Source organism: Orycteropus afer, unplaced genomic scaffold (genome assembly GCF_000298275.1).
Source record: "Orycteropus afer afer isolate SDZICR_OR568_19922 unplaced genomic scaffold, OryAfe1.0 scaffold00003, whole genome shotgun sequence".
Taxonomy (NCBI): Eukaryota; Metazoa; Chordata; class Mammalia; order Tubulidentata; family Orycteropodidae; genus Orycteropus; species Orycteropus afer.
In genome coordinates, this window is record NW_006921590.1 from 30,262,296 (window position 1) to 30,286,963 (window position 24,668).

Sequence of the window (24,668 nt, forward strand, 5' to 3'; positions counted from 1 at the left end):
GCAATCTACTTCCGTAGTGATACTGCCTCGGAAACCCAAGGAGGGGTCGCAATGAGTCGGGTCCGACTCGATGGCACATAACAACAACAACAACATGAGGAAATGCCTTCTGAGTTTCATCTTGAGGAAGTAGGAGAACATATCCTTCTGCCCCAGGAAAACCAATAGAGTGGGGATTGACAGCTTGAAGCATATCTTCATGGAGCAATGACAAGTATTCATACTTAAAGCTAGAAATATGTGGTTCAGGCTTACTAGCTGGAGGCCTCTCTGAGCCTCAGTGTCCTTATCTTCAAAACAGGTATAATAATACCTACATTGCAATATTCTTACAAGATTTTAATGAGTCTCTGGGACATAGTGAGGGAGCCCAGGTGGCACAGTAGTTAAAGTATTCATCTGTTAACTGAAAGGTCAGTGGTTTTACCCTACTAGCTGCTCCTTGGGAGAAAGATGTGGGTCTGCTTCCATAAAGATTTAGAGCCTTGGAAACCCTATGAGGCTGTTTCTACTCTGTCCTATAGGATTTCTATGATTCAGAATCAACTTGACAGCAGTGGGTTTGGACAAAGTGATCACAGAATAAGATTGATTTTCATCCAAAGAGATGGGTACCTTTGAGAAATTCAAATGTATAAGGGAGCTATAGAGACAGGCAATGTTGTCCAGGTTTTTAAGAACCTGAGAACTAAGTCCAGAAATTAGAGACAAGTAAGATAGGTGCTGGTCACCAGCAATGGATGGATTGTAATAAAGGATTCATGGGGGCAAATGGTATACCTAGAAGAGCTTTCATCTGCAGAATAGAATGAGCCCAGGAAGGAGAAGGAGGGAGTTCGTCTTCTCTGCTCTCAAGACCAAATTTCTGAGATTAGTTCTGCGGCTGAAAGTGGAAACTCCTTCCAACACAGCCACCCTGGCACAAGAGGGAGACTATGGGAAAAATGCCTATTTGTATCAAAATGCCTATTTGTGAAGGATGAGCTGGGCTCACCATGCATGGCACAACCAAAGCTGGGGTTATACCACTGGCAAGAGTCTCTCCCTACTCTTGCCTATTATGCTGCATACCCTTGCCCCCTGCACATGTACTTATATCCTGAAGAATCACCACCAGGCCAAGGAAGGACACAGCGCTGGTCTGGCTGATCAGTGCAGCCATTTATTCAGTATATTCAGCAGGGAAGAAAGACACACTTGAAAGATCAAGATGCAGCTCAGAGGAATTTATTTAATTTTAATATTCAAAGAGACGTGCACTTAATATGCACCACCCCCCCACCATACACACACATAGGCTGTGAAGCAGAACTTATTGGTCACCGATTTATTCAATAGGCTGAGAGGAAACTCTATTAAAAAAAAACAAAAAAGTGATTAGTTGAGCCAACATGTGTTCAAGAACGAGTCATGCCCAAACAAACTCATTTCTTTTGTAAATGAGCAGCGGGAAACCATAACATGGTGTTACTTGACTGGCAGAAGTCTTTTGACAAAGCCTGTCTTGACACCCTGGTGACAAGATGAGGACACATGCCTAGAGAGTCTTCAGGAGAGATTTGGCTCAAAGAGTGTCCAGTGCCAATGGCCCAGTGTAATCTGGAAAGAAGGCGGCTCTAAACATGTACCTGCGCAACACTGTTGACAAGGACCTGAGGGAAAATGGAGAAAACAAGCTTGTACAGATTTGTGAATGACATGAATATCGGGAAACTGGGAAGAATGTTAATAGGACAGTCCAAAAGCTGAAAATTCAAAATTAGACCCAAGGTTCTAAGGAGGGTCCCAAGCAGGAGAATAAATCTAGTGGGGATGAAATATTGAGTTTTACTTTCACTCCAATGAACTTAGGTACTCAAGAATTAAATGGGTTGCAGCTAGTGGTCTCTCCCTGTCCAGAGGAAAAAAGGGTGAAGAAAATCAAGATTCAAAGAAGCAATTAGTCTAAAGGACTAATTCATGTTCCCTTCTTGGCAATATTGGATTCAAAGGGCCTGAAGCTTTATTTCGTGAGGAAGTGCTCAAGAGACTAGAACTACTGAAGCCACAATTCTGGGATCATGTGATAACTGTTTCCAGAGTTGTGAACTGTTGGATTCGTTTTGGATGGTTCCAGAGAGCAGATCTGGGACTAACTGTGTGAAGTATGTTGTTGTTATGTGCTGTCAAGTCAGCCCCGACTCATAGTGACCACTCCTTGGGTTTGCGAGACGGTATGTGTGAAGTATAGGAAGGCAGAATTCAGGGAGATCTAAGGAAAGAGGGATATGAGAGAGCAAAAAGAGGCTTGGTCCTGGAAGTCATTCCTATCCACCATTTCAAGGCAGTGTTGAGGTCCCACACCTCCGGGGTTTGATTCTGTATGTCTGGAGGGCTTGGAAAAGGTCTTGGGACCTAGTTCAGAAGTAGGCAAACTATTACCCAAATTCAGCCATCAGCCTATTTCTGTCAAAAAAGATTTATTGTAATATAGCTATGCCCATTCATTTACATATTATCAGTGGTTGGTTTTGTACCACAACAGCAGAAATGAGTACTTGCAACAGAGACTATATGGCCCACAGCTAAAATATTTCCTACCTGGCCATTTATAGAAAAAGTTTACTGATCCTTGGTCTTGTCTCATTGCTTTAAAAACTTCAGCTACCAAAATCTTTCTGCAAGGAAAGCTTCTGGGGAAGCATAACCAACAACAGACAAAAGCAGAGCTACTGCCACTGGGCAGCAGGTGAGGTATGAAGCTCCTGCTCAGACCTCTCCTCACCCCAGCCCATCTCAGAGCACCAGGCAGCCCCTTGTGATGTGACAGCTGAGCCCCAGGTCACAGGCACACAGTAGGTTCAAAGGTCAGGCCTCTGTCATGCCGACTTCTGTTGTGTTCCCCACTTTCGACTGCTGAGCTTCATATCCTCCCTGAAGACTAGTCCAACCTTTATATCCTGAAAAGCCCTTTGGTTCCTGAAACAAAGAAGCTGCCCCTGCTGGTTCCCCCTCCTGGTGGGCCGCATACTACTAGAGGTGCCTGGTCATTCCTATGTCAAGCCTTGGGTCACAGGAGGTGTCTGGGCACAGCCAGTGGCCCTAACTTTACTGCATTTGGCAAGAAAAAAAAGTTCTTCCCTTTCTACCCAGGGGGTGTTTGGGCAGCTCAAGGCCTCCTTTGAAGGAAGTATCAATAATTTCCTCAAATCACATTTCCCAGCAGGGCAAAGATCACATCCTATTTCTGTGGGGTATCCCTCACTCCCCAAAAGTTTTAACAGGGTGTCCAAAGCCACTAGAATAGTAACCAGTTTTCTTTTTCCACTCTGGATGCTGAGTTTCTCAAAGCAACCTTCCCCCTGGCCTCAGGTGGGCAAGAGACAGTCTGCCAGTGCTCCAGGGAAGCTGGACAAAGTTTCCTCGTAAGCCCGGTTCCAAGCCAGGCTTGTTTCTGAGCAAGGGAAATAACTAAACATGCCTGAGAGAGAAGGCTGGGGGACAGGAGCCAGGCTCAGATCCCCATTCAGGCCTGCACTAGAGACCAGGAGGGGAACAGGTCATGTTTCCATGCCAGTCAAGGTGGGGTTATTGCCCACAAAAAGATGTTAAAAAGGCCTGATGGACAGCCAGCTACCTCATGCCAACTGCCCAGGCCTTCAGAGAGGCTGCCATGCCATTGCCATGGACACAGCCAGTTATTTTGCAGAGTCCCTCTTTCTTTCCCCATCCTCCCCCCTAACGTTCAACACAGCAGCCTCATGTTTTCTATCATTTTACTGGACTTGCTTCTTTTCTTTCCTACATTATGCATTTAAAAATGTTTCACATCAAATCTCATTAGGTTTTGTTCTGCTCATCTATTTGAGACTATTTTTTCTCTATTAAATTAATAATATCCTCCTGTTTTCCTTTTCAGGTTAAATAGATTCAACTGGTCAGGTTGTGCAATTCCCACTCCAACCCTATACCCATTCTCCCATACAAACACATTCACATGCACACGTACACACACGCATTTCTCACATACACTCTCCAACCCACCTTCCACATACCCCCTCACATACACACACATGCTTTTCCCTCCACAACCACACATTCTCCCCACACACTAGACAGCCACACCCCCACATACTCCTTCACACACCTCTCCCACCCTCACCCTACACAAACCAGAAACCACTCACTGCTGTTGAATTGATTAGACTCATAGCAACTCTGCCTTGGGTTTCCAAGGTGGTATCTCTATGGAAGTAGATTGTCCAATCTTCCTTCTGAGGAGTGGCTGATGGGTTCGAACCGCCAGCCTTCTGGTTAGCAATCAAATGCCTTAGGCAATATACCACCCTACACACACCCACATATTACTCTCACCCCTACCCCTGACATCTCCGTATATATCCACCTCCCCTCTGAACCCATACACCTCCTCACCACAATCAACTTCCCACACATAGAAACACCTCCTTCATACCCACACCTCTGTACAATTACCCCACAAACACCTCCCACCTCCCTGCATCCCAGATGTCCTTCACTTTCCTCACAGCTTTCCAGCAGATCCACTTCACACTACGTGGGTGTTCACCACTGAATCTTCCTGATTGAGTTCATGAGCAGTTTCCCCAGTTAGAAGACCCTGCACATTATATGTGGTTTAGTGGAGTGGGTTCTGTTCTGGAAACTGGGAACTGATTACTGGCTCCATGTATTCCTCACAGATGAAGGGTCTGTAGTCACCCAGGAGCCCAAGACTTCCCCCACCCCCACCCCCTTCCCATCATCTTCATTCACCCTTGGAATGAATGAGCATGGATTGAGGTGCTGGGAACTTCAGGAATAAAGAACTAGAAAGTGACTCTTCTCTTTCTTTTTTGGATGGCACAAAAAATAAATTCCCAACACTTCCCTCCCTGCTTATCTGTAGGAAGTTTCCTGTCTGCGTGCATCCATTGTGTGCATGTGGGCAGACTTCCCTCTGGACTTGGCCGTAGCATCTTCCACAGGTTACACCTAGTCCTACCAGACATTAGTTTCCACAGACTCTTATCTCCTGAGAGAACTGGTCTCATGTTGGCCTGCTTCCCATCTAAGAAAACCTCTCTGTGCCTTCCAGAAGCAGTCTTGGAGGCTTTGGCCGGACAGCTAGTCTCTTCTCTAAGGCGCCAAGGCACATTTCCGGACCCCACTGACATTTAGAAAATCTAAACATTCATAGATGTCTGCATAGCCTTTTTAAAATTGGCAATTAGTTGTTAAAGGTCTCCGTGATTCCCACAATGATCAGCCTTTCTGAAATTCTTTTTCCTAAAACACATAGTTACTCTTCATTTCCCATGTTCATTCCTGGAGCAGCTTTGCTCCAATGGGACGAAATCATCAATCAACACATGGTAATAGGTCTAGGGGACATGACTCATGAGTGACAAATTTAAAATATATAACAAGCTCAGGAAAAGAGAAATCTGCTGAACAGGCAGTCAATTTATCTATATTATTTCATTTTAATTTTACCCTTAGGAGCCCCTTGGAGGTGCAAACAATTAAACACTTGGCTACTAAGGGAAAGGTTGGCAGCTTGAATCCACTCAGAGGCATTTTGGAAGGCATAGCTATCTGTTTCTGAAAGGTCACAGTCATGAAAACCCTATGGAGCACAGGTCTACTCTACACATGGGGTCAACCTAAGTTGGAATCCACTCAAGGGTAACTAGCTTGGCTTTACCTTCAGAAAACCCTGAAAGTTAGGGTTGTTCCTTTTTTATAAATAAGAAAATTGAGGTTCAGGAAGATGAAGTAGCTTGCCTAAGAAGACTAGGCAAATGTTATGGATTGAATCATGTCCTTCAATTAAAAATATTAGGATTTTAACCCTTATACTTGTGGATGTAATCCTGTTTGGAAATAAGGGTTTCTTTATTATGTTAATGAGCCTATATGCATAGGGTGTGTACTAAACCTATAATCTCTTGTGAGTTTTAAGAAAAGTACATTAGACACAAAAGCAAGTACATCAGGGGAAGACAGACTCTGTCTGCAGAAGACAGAAGCAAATGAATCTAAAACCCAAGAACTCCAAACGTTGCTGGATACTAGAAGCTGAAGAAAGGAGCCCTGGTGGCACAGTGGTTAAGTGCTCAGTTGCCAACTGAAAGGTTGGCAGTTTGAACCCACCTGTGACTCCACAGGAGAAAGACCTGGAGATCTGCTCCTGTAAAGATTACAGCCTAAAAAACCCTATGGGGCAGTTCTACTCTATCCTATAGGGTTGCTATGAGTCAGGAATCAACTCAATGGCACACACCACAGTAGAAGCTGCACTAGACAAAGAAGGACCTCCCCCTAAAGCCACACACTGAATGTGAATTTCTAGCTTCTTGAACTATTAAAAAAATAAATTTCTGTTCTTTAAAGTTGCCCACTTGTGGTATTTGTGTTATAAACCAACCAAGACCATATCTGTTGCTGTTGAGTTGTTACCAACTCATAGCAACTCTATTAAAACCTAACCCAACCCACTGCCACTACTGTCGAGTTGATTCCAACTCATAGCAACCCTATAGGACAGAGAAGAACTGCCTCATGGGATTTCTAGGCAGTAATCTTTATGGAAGCAGACTGACACATCTTTCTCTTGCAAAGTGACTGGTGGGTTTGAACCAGCAACCCTTAGATTAGCAGCCAAGCACTTAACCACAGCACCACTAGAGCTCTTTATTTGTGTTATAATAGCACAAAAAACTGAGACAGCTGTGCTGGGATTTGAATGCTGAAGTCCATGCTCTTCCCATCATACCAGGCTACTGCAACCTGAAGATCCTAAAGATCTGGGAATAGAGTAGAACAGCAACCTAAGCTTCAACCAAGAGAAATCCTAAGGACCACATGTCATGATGCAGCAGAGACTACACTGAGAGAGGGACCCTGCTCTGGCCCAGAGAAGAGCACCTACTGTGAGGGAGAAAGAGAAAGAGAAGCTGCTGTCAGACACTCTCAGGCCACCCAGCCCATCAGCCAAGAGCTGTCAGGCACAGGAAGCAACACTGCTTCCTCATTTGGACCCTGAGAACACACTACTCAACATCACGCATGTATTGTCCCCATCACCAGCAGTAACAGGGTCACCAGTTAATGACTATTGCATGTGCCAGCCATTGGGCTCAATTATGAATTTGCACCCTCTCAGCCCCAGTAGCCCTGCAAGGGAGGGTCACTCATGTATTTATTTCACACATGGAAAAACTAAGACTCAGAGTTGTGGAGAAAGTTGCCCAAAGTTCTGCTATTAGGAAGTGTAGTAGTTAAGGTTGTGTATCAACTTGGCTGGGCCTGGTTTTAAGTGGCTGGGCAGCTGGATGTAGTTATTCCCCATAAAGAGACTGGTAATCAACTCCATGGTGGAATCTATTGTGAGCAGGTGAGTAGCTGATGTGGTCTGCTTCCAGTATTTAGGAAGAAGCTTTGAGGAAGGTCTTTAGCTTTTTGGCATGCTTGGAGCCAGCAATTATCTGAGTTTTCATTCAGCAGCCTGCCATGTTGCCTTCTTATCTTAGGAGCATTTCTGGACTTGAACTAGTAGCCTGCCTTATTGCTTGACGATCTTGGAACTGTGCCATTTTACTTGCCGACCTTGGGTTTGTCAGCCTCAGCAGCCAGCAACTGCCTGAGTTAAGCGACATCTTCAGCTCCACTGGGCAGGGAGGCAAGAGCTGAAGCCCAAGGTCAAGGGGCCTTTACCTTGCCACTAGAGCTGGCACCTTGAACTCAGACTTCTAGCCTCCTAAACTGTAAGAGAATAAATCCCTGTTTGTTCAAGCCATCCAGTTTGTGGTATTTTCTGTTAGAGCAGCACTAGAGGCACTCACTCCACTGTGACAGGAGATTTGGAAAACAGCTACCTGGCCTACTGACTGGAAGAGATCCATATTTGTACCCATTCCAAAGGAAGGTGATCCCACAGAATGTGGAAATTATCAAACAATATCATAGATATCACATGCAAGTAAAATCTTACTGAAGATAATTCAAAAACGATTGCAGCAGTATATTGACAGAGAATTTCCAGAAACACAATCTGGATTCAGAAGAGGACATGGAACAAGGGATATCACTGCTGATGTCAGATGGATCTTGGCTCAAAGCAAAGAATACCAGAAAGATTTTTACTTGTGTTTTATTGATTATGCAAAGGCATTCGGTTGTATGGATCATAACAAATTGTGGATAACATTGAGAAGAATGGGAATGCCAGAAGAGTTAATTGTACTCATGAGGAACCTGTACATAGACCAGGAGGCTGTTGTTTGAACAGAACAAGGGGATACTAACCCACTGCTATCGAGTTGGTTCCAACTCACAGCAACCCTTCTTTGGGTTTCCGAGGCAGTATCTCTATAGAAGTAGATTGCTTACTGCGTAGTTTAAAATCAGGAAGGGAGTGTGTCAGGGTTGTATCCTTTCACCATACTTATTCAATCTGTATGTTAAGCAAATAATCTGAGAAGCTGGACTATATGAAGAAGAACATGGCATCAGGACTGGAGGAAGGCTCATTAACAACCTGCAATATGTATCTTGCTGGCTGAAAGTGAAGATGACTTGAAGCATTTACTGATAAAGATTAAAGTCTGCAACATGGATTACACCTCAATACAAAGAAAACAAAAATCCTCGCAACTGGACCAATAAGCAGCATCACGATGAATGGAGAAAAGATTGAAATTGTCAAAGACTTCATATTACTTGGTTATACAATCAATGCCAATGGAAGCAGCAGTCAAGACATCAAACGACATATTCCATTGGGCAAATCTGTTGCAAAAGACCTCTTTCAAGTGCTGAAAACCAAAGATGTCTCCTTGAAGACTAAGATGTGCCTAACACAAGCCATGGTATTTTCAATCACCTCACATGCATGTGAAAGCTGGACAAAGAATATGGAAGATTGAAGAAGAGTTGATGCTTTTGAGTTGTGGTGCTGGCAGAGAATGCTGAAAGTACCGTGGACTGCTAAAAGAACTAACAAATCTGTCCTGGAAGAAGTGCATCCAGAATGTTCCTCAGAAGCAAGAATGGTCAGACTTTGTCTCACCTACTTTGATCATGTTGTCAGAAAGGATTATTCTCTGGAGAGGGATGTTATGCTTGGTAAAATGGAGGGTCAATGAAGGAGGGGAAGACCCTCAACAAGATGGATTGACACGGTGGCTGAAGTGATAGGTATAGCAAAGATTGTGAGGCTGGCATAGGACCAGGCAGTGTTTCATCCTGTTGTATATAAAATTGCTATGAGTCAGAAACGACTCCACAGAGTATAACAATGAGGATAAAATAGGGAGTGTCCAAGCCCAGATTTGCACTAAGGACTGCCTGACTCCAAGAGCTGGTTCAGATTCACCACACCATTTAGGGTGGTGTATTTAATGAAATGCATTTATCCTGACAGCTTTGCCCAGTTCAGAATTAGAGTTCCCATAGGAATATGTTTGGAGTAGGAGTCATATTTCAAACTTTTCCCATGAAGTGAGAATTTATGAATACTTTTATTTTGCATGTATTGGCATGGCACATGCCTCCACTGCACTGGCTCCCAGTGCACAGCCCCAGATAGAACCCAGGACCTAGTCCCAGGACCAAAGTCCTTCTCATCCCACATCCTGGTGCCAGGAATATGCTCTGAGGGTAGCTTAGCCCTAAAAACTTCCAGGTGCTGCTTAGATCCCAAACAGAGCAAGGGAGACCATTGTGTCCTACTGTTGAAATTAGAATTTATACAAATAAAATAAGCAACAATAACCAAAAAAGTCTACTCTCCTGGCCTGATTCTACCCTGCAGCCCTAAAAGGCAAGCTGTCTTATCCCTCTCACTGCCCCTTTCTGTCCTCCCTCAGCAGAATTTGGTGAAGAGAACTAAGGAAAGGTCTAAATGCTATGGAGTTAAGCAGTGGAGGATCATGGTGAGCTGAAACGAGGCTGACAGAGGTCCCCTAACAAGAAGCAGAGTGACTGCTAGCCATCCTCCTCTGGTGGCTCTGTGCAAAGCAAATGCCATTGGGATGTGGGCCCAGGGCTCAGGCCCTAGGGAGCTGACCTGCCAGGCTGAGCAGGCTGCAGTGTGTAATGCCTGGCAGGATGCCCCCTCAGTCTGGTGCCAGGGCCCCAAGCTCCCTCGCTGATTTCATTAGTCCAATTTTCATGCTAATGGAGTGGGGGGCGGGGATGTATGTGGTTCTCAAGAAAAGATGGTGCAGTGGACCTGTCTACATAGCAGTCTGAGAGGGTGGCCAGCAACTCCTGACTGTTCTTTAGAGGTTGCCTTGAATCCCTTTTCTAGACTGAAGGAGAGAAAAAGCATAGTGAGACCTCTAGGATAAGGTCTCTCTCATCCTGTGCCTGCCTGAAGCAGGACTGAGCCCTTAACCAGCCCAAAGTAGATCCAAGGCCACAGTGCATTTATGAGAAATGACTATTTCACTGGTGATTTAAGGAGAGATGGGAGAAAGACTTCCCTGGCCAGAACCCAGCAGACATTTCATCAGATGTCCCTGTTCCTGATCCATTCTTTTTCCATTCCAGCCACCTATTCACCCCTATCCCCATACATATTACAACCTATAAAGAAATCCCTTCTATCATGCTAAAGGAGTCATCTCTTGAACTTGGTTTGCACATCTGACTGAAAAAAAAGGCTTGGCATTTAAGCAAACCAGAATTATTCCCTAAGCACATCCCTGGGTAGCTCTTTCATCCTCAGACATCTTCAACTCTGAGACAGTGGACTGAGGATAAGCATTGATAGATTGAACATTTATAGACTGCTATTCTTCAAAATACCAGCTGGTCACTTCCTGCATCTCTTAAAAAAGTGTGAAGGCAAAACCACTCTTTTGGGATATTTCCACAACTCTGACCACCACACAAAATTCCTGTAGAGGACAAAAATCCCACTGAAAACAATCTACAGTCACAATTATAGAAAACACACACACACACACATATAAATCTACCAATCCAAGTAGATTCTAATGGAATAATCTTAGACTATAAAATAAATATATTTAAAATAATTTAAGAAATCACAGAAGAAATAAAGCCCACAGGAAATGATAAGAAACCATGAAAACAGAGCAGGAAGATTCAAAAAATTATCACAAAAACTTTTAGAAACTAGCAAAATATCCATTAAAATTTACAATGTAAAGGATGGGTTGGACATCAGATTAACAAAGCTGGAGAGAAACTTAAATGAACAGAAAAATATACTGAGGAAATGTCCTAGGATGCAGCATAAAAGAATAAGCACTGGAACTATGAAAGAAAGATTATGAGACAAGGACGCCAGAATGAAAATCTCCAACATATATTTAAAAGGAGTTCTAGAAGGAAAGGACAGAAAGAATAGGGGTGCAGCAATATCAGGAACAATTTTGGCTGAGAATTTTTTCAGAATTCAAGAAGGATCTCAATCTTCAAAAGAAATAGCACATTAACCTTCCAAACAAGATGAGTAAAAATTACCCCAAACTCAGGTACCTTATTTTGGACATGCATAAAACAAAGAAATGAGAAAATCTTAAACACAAATATAGAGAAAAAAAAAAACCAGAATATCTAAAAAGAGATGACAGTTAGACTGACAGAGATGTCCCAACACCCTTAAGAGATGCCAGAAGATAGAGGTAAAGTAACTTTAAAGTATTGAAAGGAAATAACTGTCAACTTAAAATCCTATTTTATTTAGCTAAACTAAAAGTCAAGAGTAATGGTAAAATTCAGACAAAGACTTAGAGATTTTTCTCACTCATGGACCCATCTGAAAGTAATACTAAAGGATATATTTCATGAAAAAGGACATTGAATCAACCAAGGTGAGTGAAATCCAAGAAACAATGGTATGCAAAGAAGCCATTACTGAACTTATGGGTAAACATAGATAAGTGCTGACTTATTTATACACAACAACTATAATAATGGCCACTTGGTTACGGCCTCTACTCTTATCTGTATGGAGATCAAAAACAGGTGGAACTAAAATGCTGGTCAACAATAACATCTAAAATGGGAGAGGATGGTGGGTATCAAAAAATTCTAGGCCATCTGTCTTAGTTCTCTAGTGCTGCTATAACAGAAATACCAACATAAATGGATGGCTTCAACAAACAGGAAGTTATTCTCTTACAGTTTAGGAGCCTAGAAGTCCCAGTTCAAAGTGCTGGTTCTAGGTGCTGGGTGAAGGCTCCTTGCCCTTGGGCTACATACAGCTCTGCCTCCTATTCCAAACCCACTAGAGCTGGAGGCTTTTTCTGACTCATGCAGCTGCTGGCTGCTGAGGCTAATGAACCCAAGATCAACAGGTAAAATGATACAATCCCAAAATTGGAAGGCAACACAGCAGACCACTGGTTCAAGTCCAGGAATAATGCCAAGATCGGCAGGCAATGCAGCAGGCCAAGACTCGGCCAAATGCAGGACCCAGACGTGCCCAAACTAGAAACCTTTCTTAAAACTTCCCCATATATACTGGATGTAGGCCATACCCTGAAGGCAACTAATTAGCTGCTCACTGCAGATTGCAACATGGAGTTGATTTCAGTCCCATCATGGGGAATAACTGCATCAGCTGCCAAACACAAAACCACAGCTTAGCCAAGCTGACATATAACCTTAACTATTACACCATGTAAGATATAATTATTGGTCTTTTCCTGTCTGGAACAAAGGAGAGTGGAGAAAATCAAAGACTCAAGGGAGCAATGAGTCCGAAGGACTAATGGACCACAAACCACAGCCTACATGACTCGAGACCAGAAGAACTAGATGGTACCTGGCTACCACTACCTATTGCTCTGACTGGGACACAACAGAGAGTCCCAGAAAGAGTGGGAGAAAAATGTAGAAAAAATCAAATTCACAAAAAAGACCAAACTTACTGGTCTGACAGAGGCTGAAGGAACCCCTGAGACTATGGCCCTAAGACACCCTTCTGATCTGGAACTGAAGCTATGCCTGGAGACCACCTTTCAGCCAAACAATAGACAAGCCTATAAAATAAACAGTAATACTCCAGAAGAACATGTTCCTTAGAACAGTCAATTATATGAGATCAAAAGGATACCATTTGCCCAGAGCAAAGACGAGAAGGCAGGGTGGGGTAGAAAATCCAGATGAAAGAAAACGGGGAACACAGGTGGAAGAGGGCAGAGTGCTGACATATTGTGGGGAATGCAATCAATGTCATGGCACATTTTGTGTACAAATTATCAAATGGGAAAATAATTTGCTTTTAAACTTTCACTTAAACCACAATAATTTTTTTTTTTTTAATTTAGGGTTCCTGTTCCATTCTTTTTGCTAAATCATAGGTCACTGTTAAAATATAAGGGTAATGGAGAGGCATATCACATTCATGTATTGACAGAGTCAATATAGTAAGAATTTTCTCCAAATTGATCTATGGATTTAATACATTCCCAAGTAAAGTTCTAGTGGAGTTTTTCTGTGAATATAGACAAGTGGATTCTAAAATTTATATGGAAAGCAAATGAATAGAACAGCTCAAACAAATCTGAACAAGAAGAATAAAGTTGGGGGAATCATGCTACCTGATTTTAAGACTTACTAAAAAGCTGCAGGAATCAAGACAGTGTGATTTCGGCAAAAGGATAGACACATAGATCAATGGAACACAACAAAAAGTCCAGAAATAGACCCACACAGATATGGCCAATTCAATTTTGATAATGGTGCAAAAACAGTTCAATGGGGAAGAGATAGTCCTTTCAACAAATGTGTTGGAATAACTGAACATCCATACTCAGAAAGAAAAACAAAACAAAACAAAAACCTCAATACATACCTTACACCTTATAATAAATTAACTCAAAATGAATCATAGATCTTAAAATAATTATAAAACTATAAAATCTTTTGAAAAATATATAGGAGAAAATGTTTGGGATCTGGATTTAGGGAAAAGCTTCTTAGATATGCCACTAAAAAGCATAATCCATCAAAGAAAAAAAATGCTATGTTGAACTTCATTAAATTTTAAACTTTTTTTTATCTGCAAATGACACTACTAAAAAATTGTAAAGGATAAATAAACACTAGGAGAAAATGTTTGCAAATTCTATGTCTAATAAGGAACTTGTATCCAGAATTATAAAAACTAAAAATTCAACAATAAGAAAAGAAACAACCCAATTAAGAAATGGGCAGAAGACTTGAACAGATTTCTTCAAAGAGGATATATAGATGGCAAGTAAGCACATGAAAAGATGTTCAACATCATTAACCATTGTTGTTGTTGTTGTTATTTGCTATCGAGTTGGCCCCGACTCATAGCGACCCCTCCTTGGGTTTCCGAGGCAGTATCACTACGGAAGTAGATTGCTCCATCTTCCTTAGAAAAATGTAAATCAAGACCACAATGAGATATTACTACATACCTATGAGAATGGCTGAAATAAAAAATAATGACAATACTAAGTTACAGTGAGAATGCAGAGAGACTGGAACTCTCATACATTGCTGGCTGGGATGCAAAACTGATATAGCCACTGGAGAAGATAGCTTGGCAGTTTCTTAAAAATGTAAACATACATATACCATATGATCCAGCAATTCCACTCCAAGGTATTCAACCTAGAGAAGTGAAAACTTACATTCACACAAAAACCTGTACACAAATACATCATTCTATTCATAATTGCTACAAACTGAAAACAACACAAATGCCCACTGACAGGCCAATGGGTAAACCATTGGTGGTACATCAATACAATGGAATGTTAATCAGCAGTAGAAAGGAATAAATGACTGATAGTGCAACAATTTGAATGAACTCCAAAGGCATATGCTAAGTGAAATTAAAAAAAAATAGTAAGAAGAAATAAAAAAAAGTAACTGCCATTGAGTTGATTCTGACTCATAGCAGAGTTTGCAGGATTTCCAATTTTTATGGAAGCAGACTGCTTCATCTTTCTCCCATGGAGTGGCTGGTGGGTTTGAACCACCTACCTTTTGGTTAGCAGCCAAATGCCTTAACCACTGGACCACCAGAGCTCCTTTGAGTGAAAGAAGACAGTCTCAAAAGATTATATACTGCATGATTACATTTATACAATAGTCTCGAAACTACAAAACCATAGTGATGGGAAACAGAGCAGTGGTTACTAGGGATGCGGAGAAGGTGTGATTGTAAAGGAATCACATAAGGAATATTTCTTGGGAGGTTGACAGAACTATCTGTACCATGATTGTGATGGTAGTTACAAAAATCTATACATGTGTTAAAATTATTGTACACTGTGGTAGTTGTGTGTCATCTTGGCTGGGCCTGGTTTTAGGTGGTTGGGCAACCAGATGTAGTTATTCCCCATGATGAGACTGGTAATCAACTCCACTGTGTAATCTACTGGATCAGCTAAGTAGCTGCCTTAGGGATGTGGTCTGCTTCTAGTATATAAGAAGACAGCTTGGAGAAAGGTCTTAAGCTTTTGGCACTCCTGGATCCTGCATTTGACTGACTCTTCATCTCAGTGGCCTGCCATGTTGTCTGCTGATCTTGGGACTGTTAATAGATTTGAATTAGTGGCCTGTCCATGTTGCTTGGTAATTTTGGGACCGTGCCATTTTACTTGTCGACCTTGGGCTTATCAGCCTCAACAGCCAGCAGCTGTGTGAATGAAGAGACACCTCTAGCTTCAGTGGGCTGAGAGCAAGAGGCAGAGCTGAAGCCCAAGGTCTTTCTCCCGGCCCCTAGAGCTGGCATTTTGAATTTGGACTTCCAGTCTCCTAAATGGTAAGAGCATAAATCCCTGTTTATTAAAGCCACCCACTTGTGGTATTTTCTGTTAAGAGCGGCACCAGAGGACCACAACATACACCATCTCCAATTATAAGTCAATTTCACTCTATAATAACTTAAAACACGTATCTTCAAAATTTAAGGGTAACTAGCACATAAATCCTAACAGTAGGCAGGGAAGAAAAACAGGACTAAAAGAAGGAAAGTAGATAGATAAGCAACAGGTTTAAGCACACCAACTACAGAATGATGCTGTCACTGGGGAAGAAGCAAGAAGCAAGGCATGTAGAGGGAGGTGATGTTTTGTTTCATTCAGGTATCTGAAGGAAAACTACTAAATCTTGATGATCACACAAAGGTGTCTGTTACATACTTAGCTGTAGTTTGAAATTTTCTGATTAAAGAAAAGGAAATTTAACATGTTTACAAATCTTTTAAAATCCTCACACATTTCACCCTGTCATTGGACACATCACTAAGAACCAGGACTATAGTGTCACAGAAGTCTCAGGTTTGTAAGGCCTGAGTCTCTCTCTTCCTGACTGCATGTCCTTAGGAAAGTAATTGGACATCTTTGAGCACTGTGCCCTTGTCTTATTCCTTTTCTTTCTCCTTCACAGGTGTCCAGAGAGATCAAATGAGGGCTTAGGATAAGAATGCAATGTAACCTGAAGATGATGGACAAATGTGCAAATTGCAGGAACTATTATGACTATGAAGCTCTGGTGGTGTAGTGCCTAAGGCATCTGACTGCTAACCAGAAGAAGGATGGCAGTTCAAACCTACCAGCCAGTCTGCAGAAGGAAGACTGGGCAATGTATTTCTATAAAGATTTACCACCTCAGAAACCCCAAAGGAGTCACTATGAGTTGGAATCAACTCAATGGCAGTGAGTTTGGTTTTAGTTTGGTTATTATGATTAAGCATCCACAGATCTCACCATGTTCACTGACCTTCCTACTGCCAAGCCCCATTTTGGGCACTGCTCATAAGTGTTCCAGGCGTAGGGAGGTGGGATCATTCCAAGCAGTAAAGCACAGAGAATCAGAGGAGGAGGGTAGTCATACTCTCTTTAATAAGCCAAAGCTCCATCAGTATGTTATGAGCTTCAAATGAGCTTAGTGGAGAAACCAAACAATAAAAGACAAGAGAACTTTCTGGTGGGACAGGACACCATGGTCCAGAGTGGAATGTAATTGCTCCAGGAGTATCCCACTAACTTTGTGAGATGTTTGCTCATTCATTATGCCTCTGAAGCAGGGGCAGGAGGCCACTCACCAGTGCTAGCCATGGTATACTGATAAGGCTCTGAGAGGAAGTGTGGGAGGGTGAGGAAGAAGGCACCCGCAGCCAGGAGGAGGCCCCCGATGCCAATCAGCCGTGGACGGTGCACCCGGCTGCCGAAGTAGCTGACAAAGATGATAAGGATGGCATTGCTGATCTGCAGAGAGAGCAGAGAGGCCGAGTGAGAGCAGAAATCCCGTCTTCACCCAGCCACAGAGCAGACCTGACTATACCCCATCCAGGAAAACCGGACAGGCAAGAGGGTGCCCAGTGCCTGCTGGGGCCCAGGCAGAGCTGTGATGTCAGACCTGTCCAAATAGCCTCCAATATGCAATTTCCACTGGTAGCATAGTGGCTAAAAGCACTTGACTGCTAACCAGAAGGCTGGCGGTTCAAACCCACCAGCCACTCCTCGGAAGGAAGGTTGGGCAATCCTACTTCCGTAGTGATACTGCCTCGGAAACCCAAGGAGGGGTCGCTATGAGTCGGGGCCGACTCGACGGCACATAACAACAACAACAACAACAATGCAATTTCCACTGTCCCTCTGCTGTCAGCAGCTCTACCCTGCCCAAGCCTACGAGACTAGACCAAGGGAAGTACCTAGAGACTTACCTACACTTCAATCATTTTAGGACCAAATTTTTTTAGGCAAAATCCAAGAAACCTCTAACCCTGGTTGGTGACTAGGAACAGTACATATTTTCCTAATTTAACTCCTTAAAGTCTTTGGCTTGGTAATCAGAATAACAAACCAAGCAACACTCACTCTCATTAAATCATGCATAATCCCTCAATTTATAGAAGATAAAATTGGGGTTCAGAAACAAAAGACAGGCATATGAGTTGAACATTTATCTGAGGTAGATACACTCCTTGGAGAGAACAATCATGGGAGAAAGAAGGGCTGCTTATGCACAGGGAGACAGCTGAGGGGGCAGGAGTACATGGAGGGATGGACACAGAGAAGAGGTAACTATCAGGAGGAAGTGGGAGGGGAGCTGTTGCATTGTGGTAAATTGTAGTCGGTGTCGTGAGACAAAGTGCTTGTGAACTGCTATATGGACAGTGAATTTGCTCTGTAAATTTTCACCCAAATCACAATTTAAAAAAAAAAAGAGAGAGAGAAAAAATAAAAATAAAAAAAAATTTGTGCTCAGAATATTGAATAGTTTGTCCATGTCCACGAGTTTAGGAGGTGGTCAGCCCAAGACTCGAGCACAGAATGACCCAACTTTAAAGCCCTGAGTTTGAAATAGAGTGGTCTATTGCCTCTTGGAGATGTGGGTCTCTGCCCAGGTTCTCTACTAACCTGTCCCTGTTCCTCCTTGGGCCTGTTTCCACTTCTATAAAATGAGGGATGAGGACTATGTCCCTATGTTCATGCTGTTCCCTAGAAGGTTATATTCTCCTAAGTTCCACTCAGAGACAGGGAAGGGAACAGAAAGCTCAGCTTGAGGAGCAAGGTCTTAAAATGTAAAGAGGGTGCAGGGAGGCCTCTGACCATGTCATCATCCAAGGAGATGATACTCTGCCCCAGAATACAGTAAAATCTGGAGTAGAGGACCTTTGAATGGTTGCAGCCATAGCCCCTGCCCTGACCACAGTCTCCTTCCAGCTGGAAGAGCAGGTGCTTCTGTCTCAACAAATAGAACCTTGAATCTTGGTAGACGGCACTTGCCAAAGTCATCAGTGACCTTATTGATAAATCATTGGTCAATTCTCAGTTCTCTTCTTACTTGATTTTTCAGCACTATTTGACTCAGTTGATCATTTCTTCCTGAACGATTTCTTTCACTGAGTTCCAATGATGGCACCTCTCCCAGTTTTCCTCCTATCTCCCTGGATATTCCTTCCAATCTCTTTGGCTCCTCATCTCCCTGATCATTTAATCTTGGGCCCAGAGTTCAGTCCTCACACCTCTGCTCTTGTCTGTATGGTTTAATCCAGGATTATGGATTTACATGCTTTGTATGTACTTCTAAATCCCATACTGACTACATTCAAAATCTCACTCCCCATGACCTCCAAATCCAGGCCCCTCCTGCCCATCTCTTCATCTCAGTAAACCACATTTCCAACCTCTCAGTAGCTCAAGCAAAACATCTGAGTATCATCCTTGACTATTCTTTCACATCTACCTCTAATCCATTAACAAATCCCATTTGTTTGAACTTCAGTAGTTACCCAGAAGTTGACCTGGTCCAAGCCACCAGCATATCTTGTCTGAATTAATGAAACATCTTACTAACTGGCTTCCTGCTTCCACCCTTGCACAATGCAGTCTATTCTCTATTCAGCAGCCAACTCACCAAAGGTAAAAGGTAGTCCTCTCCAGAGTCTCCAGAGCCCTACACATTTTCTCCCTTCCTTTTTACCTGTCCGATCTCCTCTCTTACCTCTTCTGTTTCCCTCCTTCCACTCCAGCCACCCTGCCTTCTACTGCTTCTTCAACAATGCACCACTGAAAAGTGTCTTTGTATATGCTGCTCCTGCCTGGAGTGCTCTTCTCTTACATGTCTGTAAGGCTCTCTTCTTATTTAACTGGCTTCAGATTGCTGCTCAGATTTAACCTTCTTATTAAGACCTTCTCTGATCTCTTTACTTAACATTCAACCACCACTCCCAGTTTGGCCCTGAGCACCCTTTTCCCACCACAACTTTATTCCTTTATCTTCTGAAGTTTTATTTGTTTTGTTGTTGTCATTGAGAATACATACAGCAAAACAGACAGCAATTCAAGTTTCTACAGGTACAATTTAGTGATATTGATTACATTCTTTGAGTTGTGAAACAATTCTCACTCTCCTTTTCTGAGTTGTTCCTCCTTCATTAACATAAACCCACTTCCCCCTAATATTTATGTCTAATCTTTTGAGTCACTGCTGTTAATATGATCTCATGTAGATAATTCTTAAGAAAGCATAACCCTGAAGGCAGATGTTTTTTACTAGTTAAACTACCCTATCGTTTGGCTTTACAATGACTTCAGGGGATATTTTTTGGTTTAAGATTTAAAGATTATCTCAGGACAATAGATTCAGGGGTTCATCCAGCCTCCATGTGTCCAGAAAGTCTAAATTCATGAGAATTTGAATTCTGTTCTGCATTTTCCCTCTTTTGTTCAGGATTATCCTACAGAGTCTTTGATAAAATGTTCAGTTTTGATAACCAGGCACCATCCAGTTCTTCTGGGTCTCATGGCAAAAGAAGCAGTTGTTCATGGAGCCAATTGACCAAACATTCCACATCCTCCTCCTACTCTTGACTCTCCTTCTTCCTCTATGACTCCAGGTGAATAGAAACCAATTGTTGTGCCTTGGATGGCCACTTGCAAGCTTTAAAGACATCAGGCACTACGAGGGGAACTGGGAGGCAGAACAGAAGCATTAAACATGTTATGAGGCCTATTGAATGAACTTCACACCTTTATCAAAAATCAGCTGACCATAGAAGTGTGGGTTTATTTCTAGTCTTTCAATTCTATTCATGGTCTATGTGTCTATTTTATACCATTACCAAGCTGTCTTGATTACTGTAGTTTAGCATGTGTCAAAATCAGAAAGTATGAGTTCTCCTACTTTGATTTTCTATTTCAACATTGTTTTAACTATTCATGGCCTCTTGACATTCCATGTAAATTTGACTATTGTTTCTTCTATTTCTATAAATAAGACTGTTACAATTTTGATTGGGATTGCATTGAATCTATAGATCACTTTGGATAATACTGACATCTTAACAACATTAAGTCTTCCAATCCATGAACATGGAACATATTTCTATTTATTTAACTCTTCTTTAATTTCTTTCAGCAGTGCTTTATAGTTTTCATTATATAAGTCCTTCATGTCCCTGTTTAAATTTATTCCCAGGTATTTTATTTTCTTAGATGCTATTGTAAATGAAATTGTTTCCCTAATTTCCCTTTCAGATTTCTCATTGCTGGTGTATAGAAACTTAACTGATTTTTGTTTGTTGACCTTGTACCCTGCAACTTCACTAAATTCCTCTACTAGCTCTAGAAGTTTCCTTGCAGACTGTTTGAATTTTCTATATAGGATCATATCATCTGCAAATAGAGATAATTTTACTTCTTGTTTTCCAATCTGGATTCCTTTTATTTCTTTTTCTAGTCTTATTGCTTCAACTATGACTTCTATTGGGAGCTCTGGTAGCATAGTGCCTAAGGCACTTGACTGCTAACTAGAAGGCTGGCAGTTCAAAGCCACCAGCCACTCCTCAGAACGAAGGTTGGGCAATCTACTTCCGTAGTGATACTGCCTCGGAAACCCAAGGAGGGGACGCTATGAGTCGGGTCTGACTCAATGGCATGTAATGACAACAACATGACTTCTATTACAATAGTGAGTAGGAGTAGTGAGAGCAGAAACCCTTGTTTAGTTACCTATTTTGTGAGGAAAGCTCTCAGTCTTTCTCCATTAAGTATAATGTTGGCTGTTGGCTTTTCATATATGCTCTGAATCATATTGAAGAATTTCCCTTCTATTCCAAATCTTCTTTAGGATTTTCATTAAGAAAGGCTGTTGGATTTTATCAAATGCTTTTTCTGCATCCATAGAGGTGATCATGTGTTTCTCTTCCTTTGTTCTATTAATGTGGTGTATTGTTAGTCGCTGTTAGGTGCTGTAGAGTAGTTTCCGACTCATAGCAACCCCATGCACAACAGAAAGAAACACTATCCGATCCCGCGCCAGCTCCATGATCCCTGCTATACTTGAGCCCATCATCGCAGCCACCGTGTCAATTCATCTTGTTGAAGGCCTCCCCCTCTTTCGTCGACCCTCCACCCTACAAAGCATGACATCCTTCTCCAAGGAATGGTCCCTTCTGACAACATGACCAAAATAGGTGAGACGAAGTCTGGCCATTCTCGCTTCCAAGGAGCATTTAGGGTGCACTTCCTCCAGGACAGATCTGTTAGTTTTTTTAGCAGTCCATAGTACTTTTAGCATTCTTCGCCAGCACCACAACTCAAAAGCATCAACTCTTCTTTGGTCTTCCTTATTCATTGTCCAGCTCTCACATGCATACGAGGCAACTGCAAATATCATGGCTTGTGTCAGGTGCACTTTAGTCCTCAAGGAGACATCCTTGCTCCTCAGCACTTGAAACAGTTCCTTTGCGGTTGACCTTCCCAATGCTACACGTCATCAAATGTCCTGACTGCTGCTTCCATTGGCATCGACTGTAGAACCAAGCAACGTGAATTCTTTGACAACCTCAATCTTCTCTCCATTTATTGTGATGCTGCTCATTGGTCCAGTTGTGAGGATTTTTGTTTATTTATATTGAGATGTAATCCATACTGCAGACTGTATTCTTCAACCTTCATCAGTAAGTGCCTCAAGTCATCCTCACTTTCAGCAAGCAAAGTTGTATTGCATATCTCAGGTTGTTAATGATTCTTCCTCCAATCCTGATGCCATGTTTTTCTTCATATAGTCGAGCCTTTTAATCCCCTTTCTTCTGCTCTCCTGTCCTGCTGCTTTGGGTGTTCCTGGGTTCTCTCTCCTCACCTGGATCCCTGTGGCTGACTGCTCCTCTATCTGGGTTCCTGGGCCTTTTAATCCCCTTTCTCCTGCTCTCCCACCCTGCTGCTTTGGGCTTCCCTGAGTTCTGTCTCCTAATGTGCTGTATTAGGTTGATAGATTTTGGACCATTCCTGCATTCCATGAATGGTCGTAGGGTATGACTCTTTTAATATGCTGTTGAATTCTGCTCTAATATATTGTTGGGGATTTTTATTATTATTATTTTTACTGTGCTTTAGGTGCAAGTTTACAGAGCAGAGTTTGTTTTACATTCAACATTTCATGTAACTTTGGTTTCACTCCCCAATTATCATCCCCAACCCTAACCCACTCTCTTCCCCTCCCTGCCCAGTAACCACCACTCTGTGCCCCTCATAGTTATGCACTCCTGTGTGTCCTACATTTCCTCCGTGTGAATGTTGCCCCTCTGGTGCCCCGTGGTCAGTTGCTCCAAGGGATGCATCTCCATAGAGTATGTGGGTGCATCACCCTGAGTTGAATGGTCTATGTGTATGTCTTATTTACTTTGGGACTGAGAGCCAGCCCCTGGGAGTGAGTTTTATTCCAGGCCCAAAGTGTATTCTAGGGCCATAATATTGGGGGTCCCATCAGAGTCCATCCGACCAGTAATTCTGGTCATTATTGTTTTTGAATTTTGTTCCATGTTTTTCTTCCCACTCTATCCAGGATCTCCACTTGTGATCCTTTCCCAAGCGGTTGGCATTGGTAGCCGGGCAATATTTAATTCTTCTGGTCTTGAGGTCCATCATGTCCTAGATTGCTTCCAAATGTACTTTTTCCCCCTACACTTGTTTGCTTCCGACAATAGGAGACCATTAGCTGCATCTTAGATGGCCACTTAAAAGCTTTTAAGACCCTAGTCACTACTTACCAACACAGATTGTGGAACAAGATTTTTATGTATTTTATTGTGTGTTGGGGACTTTTTAATCTACATTTTTAAGAGATATTGGCTTGCAGTTTGTTTTTTTTTTTTTTCTTGTGGTGTCTTTGTCTGGTTTGGTATCAGAGTTATGTTTGCTTCACAGAATGAATTAGAGTGTATTCCTTCCTTCTCTGTCTTTTGAAAGGATTTAAACATATTGGTGTCCATTCTTCTCTAAATGTTTGGAAGAATTTCCCAGTGAAGCCATCTGGACCAGGACTATTTTTTTGTTGAGAGGTTTTTGATCACTGACTCAATTTCTTGTTACAGTTTTGTTGAGACTTTCTATCTTCTCTTGAGTCAGTTTGGATAGTTTGTATGCTTTTAAGAATTTGCACATTTCTCTAGGTTTTCCAGTTTGTTGGCATATAGTTGCTCGTAAAATTGGATCATAATTCTCTTTATTTCTATCAGGTCAGTTGTTGTGTTCCCCCTTTCATTTTTCCTTTTGATTATTTGTATATACATTATTTTTTTGGTCAATCTAGCTAAAGGTTTGTTAAATTTATTGATCTTTTCCAAGAACCAACTTTTGGTTTTATTGATTCTCTCTGCTGTTTTTTCTGTATTCTATTTTATTTATTTCTGCTCTATTTTTGTTATTTTCTTTCTCCTGGTAGGTTTAGGAGCTCTGATGGTGTAGTGCCTAAGGCATTTGACTGCTAATCAGAACACTGTTGGTTCAAACCCACCAGCCACTTCTCAGAAGGAAGGTTGGGCAATCTACTTCCGTAGTGATACCAACTCAGAAAACCAAGGAGGGGTCGCTATGAGTCAGATCCAACTTAATGGCAGTGAGTTTGGTTTTTTGTTTTTGGTAGGTTTAGGTTTAGTTTCCTTTTCTCTTTCTAGCTCCTGGAGTTGTTGAGATAGGATGTTCATTTGAGATCTTTTTTCATGTAGACATTTATTGCTGTAAATTTCCTTCTGAGTACTGCCTTCACTGCATCCCATAAATTTTGGTATGTTCAGTTTTCACTTTCATTTGATTCTAACAAATTTGTGATTTCTCCCTTGATCCATTGGTAGTTTAATAGTGTGTTGTTTAATTCCTGTATGCTTGTGTAATTTCTAGCTTTTTTTTTTCTGTTATTGA

At 42.0% G+C, this 24,668-nt stretch overlaps 1 protein-coding gene across 1 annotated transcript in view; it reads right to left on the reverse strand.

The window, feature by feature from the left end:
- SLCO2A1 (solute carrier organic anion transporter family member 2A1) overlaps positions 1-24,668 on the reverse strand; it is a 120,349-nt gene that overhangs the window by 33,730 nt on the left and 61,951 nt on the right. Inside the window, exon 3 of the mRNA XM_007937015.2 lies at positions 17,066-17,228. Within this exon, the coding sequence (XP_007935206.1) occupies positions 17,066-17,228 (163 nt within the window). The remainder of the gene's footprint in view (positions 1-17,065; positions 17,229-24,668) is intronic.